Below are 12,482 nucleotides of genomic sequence, written 5' to 3' on the forward strand. Positions count from 1 at the left end.
CAAGAGGGCAGGATTAGATTGGTTGACAAAAGGAACAAACAAATGGGAGGGGAAGGGGGAAGAGAGAGAAAAAAAGGGAAAATGAGGGTCAGAGGAGGAACATGTTATGTGTTAAAGAAGAGAAATAACAAAAGGGTATTTCATGATTCGATGGTGAAAACATTACTGAGCCTCTAAAGTTTGTCTTTAAATAAATGGGTTTTCTTTATATCAATGGGGAAAAATAAATCTAAGGAATGCAGATAATGGCAAAAAGATGGAAAAACAAAACTTAAAGCAAAACTTAAAATAATTATGAATTTTACTCCCCAGCTCTGATATGGTGAATTTTGCTTATTGAAAATCTAGGGTTTTTTGTTTTTTTTTTGAAGGCAGGGGGACGCGGGGGGTTTTGGTCAATTTTGCACTTGCTCAATTCCATGACACAATTAGTATCATCCATAATTGCTAGAATGAGCGGATATTGAGCAATGACTTTGTTTTCCTTTTAATCCAAGGCATAAACTGCTTTCTGTTGTACACCCAAAACTATGCATTTTCAAGGTTTGTTAAATTCACTGTGGAAGGCGAATGTGCATTTTTCATATGACATAAATCTGAGTAGCCAGTGTGTTCACTTAATGTTGTACTTTCCCAGGGGGAAAAAACCCAAACCATCTAATTGTTCAGAAATTATAATGGAAGGCTGAAATACACCAGAGCTTCCATGACCATGGTATTCTTTCTGAACTCAATTATTACAATTAACATTTAAGAACTTATCAACTCACAGACAAGAAAACTACATTGATACAACATGAACATTATCACGCAAACTAATAAAACAGTAAAAGGAAATTCACAGTGAAGGCTGAAACCCGACCTGTTGATCCCAAAACATCTTCAGAAGATGTGAATTTGGAGCCAAATTCCACCCTGGTGTAATGCCACGGATCCCAGTGGATCAACACTAAAGATGAATGTAGCCTACATATTTAGGCCTTTAAAGACTTTATTGGCCCATTAGAATGTAATGTCTCTAGTGGAACTCTATTTTATCAGGTACATGTATAAATACCTGCTACTTTCATAAGATATTTTCCTAGATAAAACCATATTCTGGTATGTGTCTCATGCAACCTGTATATTGTTTTTTGGGTAGGCCAACAACTGGGTAAACATATATCAGCGCACACTGCTCTCCTGGTGATCTATGTAATTGCTTGGGGAAATTATTAGATTCCATCATGTAAATATAGATTTGGATGAGCCCTCCTCCCCCCACCATTTTCTGTCTCCAGGTACATATGTGTTATCATACTCAGGTAAGTACATATTTCAGCACATGTGCTATTTTCTGGGTAGTGTGTCCCTCTGAAGGTGGAGCTATAGACCAGCAAAAAGTGGGACAAGAGAGAAAGAGGTTAGAGGTATTGTTCTCTTTGCTTCTTTCTGCTCTCTCTCTTTCTCAGTTTGTGCATTAGAAAAAGAGAACTTACCCTCAGCCATTTTGCCACCAGTGTGGACTGAAAGAATCAATCTCCTACATAGCAATGGGGCAAAAAGGATCCCTCCAATCTTCTTCCTCTGTGGCTAGAAAGGAAGATTTCCATGCCACATGCTTCCTTATGAAGCACCTTATTCCACATGGCCTGGACCACTCCATACTTGCCAGCAGTCTTTTTCTGAAGGATCTGCTGGCCAGCCCTGGTAGCCTCTCCCCTCCCTCCCTCTCCCATACCCTATGGCCTTCTCTGAGCCACAGTTTTCTTCACATTCAGCTTCTGTTATGAGGCAGGGGCAGCTATGTCATAGATCTATGTTAGACGTCAGGAAGAACTCCTTTACAGTAAGGGTTGCCAGAATCTGGAATCAATTTCCAAGGGAGGTGGTGCTCTCCCCTACCTTGGGGGTCTTTAAGAGAAGGCTGGATAGGCACTTGGCTGGGGTCATCTGACCCCAGCGCTCTTTCCTGCCCAGGGCAGGGGGTCGGACTTGATGATCTGCTAAGGTCCCCGTCTGACCCAAACATCTATGAATCTAACAAACATTAATCAGGGATGAGGGCCTCCTGAGAGCTGCCTGCTCAACCGTCATCACACTGGGAAACATTTCAACCTACCTCTGCTTTCCTATTTCTGTAAGCTTTATAGGACTGAGCTAGCCACAGTGCATAATGTTAGGGAGTAACCACACACGTGTCTCCCTCCTGAAGGGAGGAAAATTCACCCTGGGACAGGCCTACCAACCACCTGGCTTGGTTTCCACTTAGCCCACAGCTCAATCTAGTTGAAAATAACTGGCAGGAATGTCTCCTGCTCACCAGGGCTGGATGGATAAAGGTAACCATGAAAAGACCTTGGTTAGGCGGCCTTGGGCTTCCTGACCCAAAGGCAGCAGATGAAACAACCCTAGAAAGTGACCAAGGACGTGGTGCTTGACTCCATGGTCTCTCTCCCCATCCTCCACCTGTTGCTAAAGCTAAAGTATGAGGGAGCCTGGGGCTTGTGTGAGCTTGGGGGGCTAGGGTGTGCATGTGGTGGGAGGATTGCTGTGCAGCAGCCACTAGGTCTTTACCCTCTCACAGTGGAGTGGGCTTCTGGGAGTCTTCCCCCCTTCTGTTAAGGAGTGGGAAAGCAGAACCCTTCTCAGGTATGCCAGTAAAGGTTTAGGAGCAGTTTAGCAGGGTTGTGAAATGCAGATGTCATTTGTGAAACAGGACGCTTTGATTTCTGTATCCTTGATCTCCACAAAGCTCCTCCATCCTCTTTCTTTAGCCTTATTGTTGCAGCTACTTATTGTTCCTTCATAGAAAGAACTTTATACAGTAAACAGTGCCATTTAAAATATGAAACCTCGATCAACATGGATCTCAAATTTACATGTAACATGCCCCTTACCTGTCCCTGAAATTTGGAGCCAACTTCAGGGTGGGTATGCTGTCAGCTTGGTGACTGACAGTTACCCAGAATACTGCACGTTTTGCAAAGTGAATTTTCTAAAATTGTATTTTGCACTTACAGCTCAGTCTCAGTTCAAAGGATGCCTGCTAAAATGACATTACGGGGCTACAATATTTATTGCCCTTCCATGACTTGATCAAATGACTTTGTATGTAAAAAAAAAAAAAAAAAAGTGGGGGGTGGGTATTCTAATCACTAATGCTGAAACTTCAGCTTAGGATCTGAACATTTTTTTTCTGATGTAGCATCCTTGGTAACAAAGATTCTGGAGTGATGGTTTCATTTACAGCTGCCTTGCCTCGTTGTCATCAGCTTACTTGGTTGCACAGCCATAACTAAGGGCCTGCTAAAATAGGTATAGGTATGGACCCATGCTATTGAGTTTTGACTGTTCGCCTGTATTAATCAAATACTTTTTACTTCTACATTGATAACTATCTTCCATGAAATGCCCTTCAACAAGAAAGTCACCCTGAATTCGTTTAGGCTTCCAGGGAGTAGGATGTTGCATGGAGTAAAGCTGACTGGTGCAGCTCATTTTTAGTAAGAATTTTCCAAATTATAATTTGACATTGAAAAGCCCAGTTATTAGAAATAGAATTTAAATGCTTTACTTGAAGTTACATGATTCAGTCTGAAGTTACATGATTTCTGTTCCACCTGTTATGGGACAGAAAACTGTACAGGAAACATAGGTGCCAATTTTTATTTTTGCTGGGGGGAGGGGAGGGTGGGAGAGGGCTAAGCTGATGGACATGTGGGAAGTTTTATGTGTTTCAGGTGACAGCCCTCTTCCCGAGGGGGGCCAGGGCCCTCGGACCTCCATGTATTCGGCACCCATAACAGGAACTAAGGTCTTGCTGATGCAAATAACTAAAATGTGACATATTTGTCATGTACAAAGGTCACTGTTGTTATATATCACTCCAACCCCAAATAAGGTTTCATAAGTTTTAAATATCTGTCTTCATGGACTATGCAGCTTTAATTTTCTAAAATGTACTCTAGTGCACATATCCCTACATTAATATGATGCTGCAGAAAAAAGAAAGCTAATTTAGACTGCTTGGTAAATGATTTTAAAAAGGCACATGTGGCTAGAAATATTTCAGATGATTTTGAAAAGCTGTTCTTTCTGTGACATGGCATGCCTGCTAGACACTGAATTCTAGAAGTATTACCACATCAGCTAATTGTATGGGACTAGCACTTTCACATCTCTTGGCCTCTACAGGGACAAAACTGAGACCCACGGCATTAGGTAACAGCATGCTATAACCTGCTGTGCTAATCTAGTCTGAAGCATGAAAGTCAAAGTCAGATGTAACTCTCTGAACTAGGAAACAAAAAGGAAGTCCAGAAATGGCAGAGAAACATGGTGACCCATGGTCTAGCAGTAGGTCTACTATTTTTGTATTACCATGGGTGATTGGGAGGCATAGCGTTTTGATGTTATACACAACTCTTTCCAATAGCAATTTATTTCACATCTATATTTTATGTGTAATTCATTTTTTTTTAATAAGAGAATGTGGAGGCTTGTAAAAAGTTTTGGATTTGCAACCCTGGACACTGAAGTTGACTCCATATATCCATAGAAGAGGTGCTGCACCATTAGTGACAAGGTCTATTTCCCTCAGGCTGTGCCATGGCTCCTAAACCATAAAATGGGAAGACCCCTTGTTGGATTGAGGCTATTCAGCATCCATCTCTCATTCAATTCCTGGCCTTTCTGGTGAAACTTCCACCTTGTGCTGTTGCTGAGGTGGTACCTACGTCAACAGAATACTTCCCTCCTCAGTATATCTGTTGGCCAAACAACTGGTCACGTAGCATAGCTTTTTTTAAATGAAAAGGCCACCTTAATTACCTATGATACTTTAGAGCTTAATTTATTATACATTGATTTAAGACTCTTCATTTACAAATGAAGTCACTTTATCTAGATACATTTCCAACATATGGTACATAATATATGAATGGTTTATTGTATATGATGGTAACAAATGCCTTCTACCTAGAAATTCAACAGGAAGAAAGTACTATTTTGTTTTTAGTTTCACAGGTATATAGTATCCATAGTGTGTGATTGCTGAGCAGTTTTCTTCTTTGCAAAAGGGTGTTAAAAGACCTTTTAAATATCCCATTCCATTAAAAGAACCATTAGCCGGTAATAAACAGAACTGTGAAAGAGTTCACGGGCTTTTTTCTAACTGAGTCAAAGAGCAGTTTGTTCACTAGAGGTTCTGTCTCTGGTGAGCAGCTCACTGCAACTCCATTAATAAGTGCATTATTATATTTGCATGCTTTAGCTGTCTTGAAGATCTTAAATTGTTATCTTCTGAGATCCAGATGCATGCCATATGGTGTTTGTGCAACTAAAAGTGAAGGGGTCTATTCTCGTCTCGATGTGTGGGGAATCCCTGAACACCAAGAGAAGAACATATCCTTAAGGGTTAAAGGAGGGAACACATTTTTATTTGATCACAGGGCTTAAGGAAGTGATTTATATGCTACAAAGAATTTAAATAATCAGAGTTGCATGTCTTAGGATTCTGGAAATGGGCTAGGCTAATGTTGAAGCTTCATGCTAACATAAATCTGGACATCTATCCCTAGCAAGCTACTTTCAAATCATACAAAGTTACCAACAAGATATAGTTTGTTTGCTATGATGTAAGGCTACATATATATTTTAAAGAGATCCTTTTCCTGTGTTCATAGGGTCTACATGGTTTTCCATTGATTGTCAGATAAAATTGGTGGTCCTGGTGGAGAGATTTGTTATCTTGGTAGATGCTTCTGGATTTGATAGGACTATAACCCAACACACAATCACCCTTATGCTGGTTTACCTATTTTAAATTACTCTAGCCGCAAGCATGTTCAAGAGAGTAATTTGATTTGGGGGATGTCACTGTATTTTAAAGAGACAGCATAATATATATATCCTATTTTTTCTATATATTGCCTTGGTACAGCATTTACAAGCAGACTTAAGACAGCATTATATTCATGGCACTTTCTTCCAGCGATAATATCAACTGGATTGCTATTTGCATATCAATATTAATATTTTCCTAAATAATCAGATCAAAATTGATAAAGAGTGAAACAGTCCCCCAAAAGCTAACCAACCAGCCAACCAGCTAATGTTTTCATTAACTATGGCACTGAAAGTGTAGAAACAAATTCTTACCCTGTCTCATTAGGGTGCACATTTTACAAATTTATGGAGCTGTCTCTGAAAAAATAAGTCCCATGTCTCTTTAGCAACCAAATTTCTATTTAATGTCAACTCTGAGAAGCAATTTCCAGCTAGCAAATTAAATCTGTTTTGCAATCTGTTTCACTCTAGTTGCCATTTAGGACAGCAGACTGGTTCAGCATTACTATCAGTTTGTTCTGTGAAAAGCATTATCTCCCGAAGAATTTATGACAGGATCATTTACTGTTGCGATCTCAGAGGCTAGCTGGATGCAGAACGGGAATGTTCAGGACTTGAGCTCTGGTGATTCAGTGCAAACAAAATTGCACCAGATTAAGCTACTTTCCATATAGACCACCAATAAACACAGGCTCCAATCATACAGGATTTACAAATAGGTAATCAATCGTACTATGCAGAATGGACACTGCAAAGCAATTTTCTGGATTTACCCTGGACACAGAACTGGATAACAGACAGAGCAACCCTGCAGAAGCGTATCACAAAGCAAACTTACCTTGCATTAATGAGGTACTGTGCTAAGCTGATGTTTGCAGGGGATCCTGTGATTGTAACTTGTCGCTCTGCAGAGCCTTCTGTGGCATTAGCAATCTTGATCTGCGCTCCTGACATCTGCCTGATTTCATTTATCTTACTGCCTTGTCTGCCAATAATGCAGCCTATTAACTGGAGTGGGACAAAGACTGAGATTAGTGCCACAGACACAAGCAAAAACCATTTAACTGCAACTTGTAGTATTGATCAGCGTGGTTACTACAGTCTGTAGATATCAAACAAAAGATTTTTGCAGTGCTGTTGGGAAATAATAGCAGGGAGGGTCTGCAGACTCAATATTCAATCTTCTATTTCAAGTTTTGTCATTCTGTAGTAGGTGATTATATATTAACTTTGGTACCACAGATAATTTAGCCATCCACCATGGCAAAGCATGACAGCATGTTGTAGCTCTAACGAATACAAAGTACAGCCCTGTGAAAAAAGCAAGACATGCAGCATAGCTGAGACATCAAACAAATGGAAAGCTCTCTTGATGCGTCTTTGCACTGGTCTTAATCATTACTGGCCAAATTCTACCCTTATTTACCCAGCTGTTAGTCCATGAAAAGTAAGTGGCAGTTGCATCCATTTAAATGAAGGCAGAATTGTGCCTGTAAAGAAACCATACATCCTTCACAACTTGATCTTGTTCATTTGCAGAAACCAATAGCTTAATTTTATTTGGAAAATGTAGGTTTCCGTGTTTCAGTAGAACTTATTTACACTTTTCTAAACTTGCATCTACCCTGAATATCATTTTAAAGTCTGCCTGAATGCTCTTGCTAAGCCACAGTATTTTGAAAATTGTATGCAAAACATTTCAAAAGCATTTAATTTTAATAGCTAGGCAATGCTGATACATTTTGGTGATGAAGAATGTGATAGTCGCCAATGGTTCCCCTTGCAGTGAGCAGGCAGGAGAATCCTGGGAGTAAAACAGTGAGTACCCAGCAAAAGGTCAAAGGTTGGGAAATGCATCCTGGTTCTTTCTGTTACTGAAGAGGGATCATGTTCTCTGCTTCATGTTGTTTAATGCGAGATTGATGGCTAACAGACTCAGCATCATTCAGTGGTTGATAGAAAACGGTGATCTTGACTTCACAAAAACGGATGATGTCTTAAGGCCACTTTCAGAACAGACTGGTCCAGTTGGGTGGAAGGAGAAGAGGAAGGTCTGGTTTATTTTTTGGCATATGATGCAAAAATCGATGTTATCATTATTTATTCATATTACTGTAGTGCCTGTTAGCTTTCTTCATAGAACTGAGCACACTCTTGAATCAAAGTTGAAGGCTGGGAGTTTGGTATTACACCTTTGTTATAGATTCCTCATTGTCTTCTTTGTATCCAGGGTGTCCTTAAGGTGGTAAGTTTCCCTTATGGTAATAAAAACAATTCAGCTTAATGTAGCTGTAAGAAAACTACCATTTCATTGCCTGACTACTGTAGTGATGTTTTAGTGCAACTTTAACATGGTCTTTTGCTAATCACTATTGTGGCGGGCATGCTGGTAGCAGCCCGGCTTGAAAGGGCTTTGAGCCACTGGTGGGATTTTCCCACTACTCAGGAGGCGACAGAGGAGAGGCTGCCCTGCCCCTGCTTGGGGCAAGGCGAAGAGCCTGGACCTGGGTGAGGACCCTACTGCCCCTCACCCTGATTGGTCCTTTTTGCAATCTGGGGGCAGAGCCTCCCAAGGCTATAAAAGAACAGCATGCTTGGCACACGGACACTGCTTTCAGGGACGGAGAAGAGGGAAGATGGGTTAAAGAAGAGCTGGGGAGTGGCGCAAATGTGGCAGCTCCAGAAGAGCCTGAAGACCCCTTCTCATTGCCGGATGGGGAGCGGCGAGTGGTGTGGTGCTCAGCAGTGCCGCTGAGAAGCGTGACAGTGGTACACAGCTTGATGCACAGGGCAAGACCCTGGAAGCTGTATGAGGCAGCTTGGGTCTGCACCTCTGGCATGGAGCCAGAGGCACGGTGCACAGGTTGGCGCAAATAGCAGGGACCCTGAAGCTAAATGGGGCGGTTTGGGTCCACAATCCCTGGTATGAGGCCAGGGGCCCAGTGCAGGCAACGCTGCATGGAGGGTCCAGGAGTGGACCAGGGCCCTGGGAGCCATATGAGGCAGCTTGGGTCCACAACCCCTGGTAAGCAGCCAGGGTCAGTGTACGGATGGTGCACAGTGCGGTGCAAGCAGGACCAAGGCCCCACAGTTGTATGAGGCGGCTTGGGCCTTCCACTCCTGGCACAAGGCCAGAAAAGCTTGATGCAGGCAACACTGCACAGAGGGTCCAGGAGCAGACCCAGGCCCCAGAAGCTGCACGGGGCAGCTAGGGCCTGCAACCCCCCTGGCACGAGGCCAGGTATCTGAAACCCAAGCCTTGCATAGAGGGCCCTGGCAGAGACCAGGACCCTGGAACCCAGCAAAGCAGCTTGGGGCCCCAACCCTGGGCACAGGAGTGAAGCCACCAGTGCACACCACAGTGTACAAGGCAACCAGGGCCGGTAGGCCCAGAAAGAGAAAGAGACTGCTGGAGCCTCAAGTGGTTACTCATTGCGGGAGAGACGAGGACCCTCCACCCTGCTCCCTGGAGTGTGAGTTTCCAGGGAAGAGGATTCTTATGGGGAGTGGGAAAGGTCCACCTGGGTCAGTGGAGCTGACCCTTGAAGGGGAAGCCTAGCAGGGCAGGGCTCCCTGAATTTAAACATATTCTAGTTTTTTAGGAGGCATTTTGACTGGTCTGGGGTAAACCTAAAACCTAAAGGACACAGGGGAAGTTTCTTCCCTTTCCCCCCCCTTCCCTCCCCCCCGTAATGCAGCCAAGGCTACAGAATGGTCTGGGCCTTGGAGTTTTTTATATACGTTAACTATATTCAAAGGGTGTTGCACCTTATATTTTGTGAATGGGCATCCTATATTATATAGTTTTTATTTTATGTTTGTTATGAGTGCATGTTGATAAAGTCTAAACTGAAGAGGTATATTAAAATCGTTAAGCTGATGTAATGAGGCTAAGCAGTAATTCAGTATGTATGTTTTATATGTTTATAATTAATGTTTAAGTAAATTAGGATCCGATGGACTGTAAAGCTGTAAAAAAAGTGTTAAAATTAAATTTAATTCTTAGTGGGATAGTTACCTGTATCCTGAGGTGGGATATAAGACTCTGTAAATATTACCTATATTCTTGATAGTCTAAATGATTTGTTATATATGTGTATTCTAGTGACACCCTTCTTGATACTTATTTATGGTTCACCTTTACTTACCTGTTTGTTATTTGTTCTAGGTTAGTTAATTTCTTGTGTAGAGTGTGAAGCCCTTGAGATGGAGTAATCCTCTAGCTGTTATTTATAGAATACAGTATTGTATAAGTGATTACATATTGTATATTAGGGGTGTGTGAAATGGGCCATATTCAACTTGGATTTGGCTTGAATTGGGGGACAGTGATTCGATTAGTTGATTTAGATCACTGTCCCAGATTCGATTCTGCCGAATCCGAAAATGAAGATTCAATGGTGAATCAGAGAATCATCGATTTGGCTATAGACACAGCTTTAAATGTTTTTTTCTACATACCTCAAGGTACTAGGCATAATTTGTGAACCCTGCGATGCTGGGGTAGATGGAGTGTCCCACAGGAATGCACCCTGCCCCTCCCCACCCCCCCCCATGTGCTCGGCAGTGACCCCGGAAGTGGACTGGAAGTACTTCTGGTCGACTTCTGGGTCCACTGCTGAGTGCGTGGGGGACCACCCCCTACCCCTGCCCAGCTTGGTGATTGGCCACAGGGGGACCCCAGGTGCTCCCCCAGACCCATGAAGCACCAGTTGCCAAGCCAGGGGGATGCAGGCCTCCCCCCACCGCGCACTTCCCAGCAGACCTGGAAGTGGACTGCAAGTGCTTCTGGTCCACTTCTGGGTCTGCTGTCAAGTGCTCTGGGGACTCCCCCACACTCCGTCTGCCCCAGCATCTCAGCATTCACAAGTTGCCTGGTACCTTGAAGTATGTAGAAAAAACATTTAAAGCTGTGTCTATGTCCGAATCGTCAAATCCTTCCAAATCTCTCCGAACCTATTCAGAGGATTCCAATTCAATTCGGAGGGATTAAAGGGTCTCCTGATTTGGATTTGAAGATTCGGCCACCGAATTGGGCCAAATTGAATCAGTGACCGAAGTTTTGCACAGCCCTATTGTATATATGTTTATTAACATTATTTTTCTGTAAATCTTATATATAGTAATAAATTTGTATACATTTAAGATGTCAAGTGTGGATCTGACTTTCTATGGGGGAGGGGAACCTGCATGTAGCCAGCAGTTCTCCCACCACACAGCACCTGCCTTGCCAACATCTCCCTTCAATTGGAGAAGGGGGTACACAACCAGGTTCACCGGGTTACATTATCAGTAGGGTTGTCCCTATGTCCACTTTCTGTATCTTTTACCTTCTCAGCTTTTCTACTTAAACTGGGTAGAAAGAGAGGGGCTATTGCCAGAACTTTGGTGGTAGAGGTCTCGCAAGTTTATGATTGTACCATGTGTTGTGTGTAAGACAGAGAGTTTTCTTTGTCTTCACTATAGTATCCTCAGAAAACAAAGCATTTCCAATGATAGAGTCTGGTCTTAGTTGTCCCAACTTGGTTATGGAGTTTTTCTTATTTCTTTCTGTGAAGAAGTCTCATGTTACTTTGTGGACAAAGCTGCCCATATTTGCATCAAAGTGTCTACTTCTCTGGAAACAAAGAAGACTTGAAGGGATGAATACTGAATCATCTTGGTTTGTTTCAGTTAGTGTTATTCACTGTAGTTCTGGAGGTGTGCTGGATTGTGAAGGCAAGCCTGGAGGCATTAGGCATACAGTTAGTAAAGGCTGTCTTCAGTTCTCTGTGGAGAGTTGCAGGCAGCCAGTTATTCTGAAATAATTAACACATAGCTTCTGATCAAGAACCCAACTGCTGACATAGATGATCCTACTAACTCTTGACCATTGTCCAACTTTCCTTTTTTAAGAAAATTAATTGAGAAGGTTTTGCTGAGGCAACTCTGGCAGTTCCTTGGGTCCTCATATTTCCTTGACCCTGGTCAATGACGTTGTAGGCTTGATCATAAAAGCTGGTTATTTCTTAGTCACAGATTAAAAGAAGGAGCCTGTGCTTATTCCTTAGATCTGTGAGAGGCAAAGTGGTCCAAACATGATACTGTATGTAGAAAATAAGATTTTTATTAGCTTTTTGAAGAATTCACCAGCTCTCATCAGCAGGTTTTGATACCAATGGTCCTTTGGAAAGTACAAGCAGTAGGCCTTTTCTCGAGTGAGTGTACAGTGACTCCCATGATAACCACCCTGAGGCCACTCTTTGAAGGAAGTTATCACAAGGTCATTTTTAATATATTTCTTGTTCCATGTGCTTACAAAGCCATATAGCAAACTAAGTGAGGAGACTGCAGTTAATGCCGAATGTTGACTCACCAACTAGATGCCTCTGTCATGTCTGATGCAAGTGGCACAATCAGATGAATATCCAAGTGCCAACCTATATTTGGGGCTTGGATAATGGTAATTCAATCCAGATGTGTCTGATAATGTTGATGGAAGCACTTGGCAGAACTGGCAACACTTACTGAGGGAGTAAGAGCACCATTTGTGACATGGCTGAACAGTTACAGCCTCTGTATCTTTAGCCTCTGGTGTGCTCTTGGATGCACATGCAATGGCTGGAGGCAAGGAGACTTTCTTATTTGTGCTTGACACGAAAGTGTGACTCCTT

At 42.5% G+C, this 12,482-nt stretch overlaps 2 protein-coding genes across 9 annotated transcripts in view; one reads left to right on the plus strand and one right to left on the minus strand.

Moving 5' to 3' along the window:
- ZNF830 (zinc finger protein 830) overlaps positions 1-12,482 on the plus strand; it is a 159,113-nt gene that overhangs the window by 53,844 nt on the left and 92,787 nt on the right. The gene's annotated exons all lie outside the window — the stretch shown is intronic.
- LOC109291965 (poly(rC)-binding protein 3-like) overlaps positions 1-12,482 on the minus strand; it is a 316,506-nt gene that overhangs the window by 31,551 nt on the left and 272,473 nt on the right. For 4 of the 7 annotated variants that reach the window (XM_019509221.1, XM_019509217.1, XM_019509216.1 and 1 more), the window contains one exon: positions 6,668-6,837. In XM_019509221.1, coding sequence (XP_019364766.1) covers positions 6,668-6,837 — 170 coding nt within the window. Of the gene's footprint in view, positions 1-3,967; positions 4,715-4,818; positions 5,391-6,667; positions 6,838-12,482 lie in introns of those variants that run through there. The other 3 variants (XM_019509218.1, XM_019509219.1, XM_019509220.1) reach the window with 3 other exon arrangements.

Source organism: Gavialis gangeticus, unplaced genomic scaffold (assembly GCF_001723915.1).
Source record: "Gavialis gangeticus isolate Ggan-Ray unplaced genomic scaffold, GavGan_comp1, whole genome shotgun sequence".
Classification (NCBI taxonomy): domain Eukaryota; kingdom Metazoa; phylum Chordata; order Crocodylia; family Gavialidae; genus Gavialis; species Gavialis gangeticus.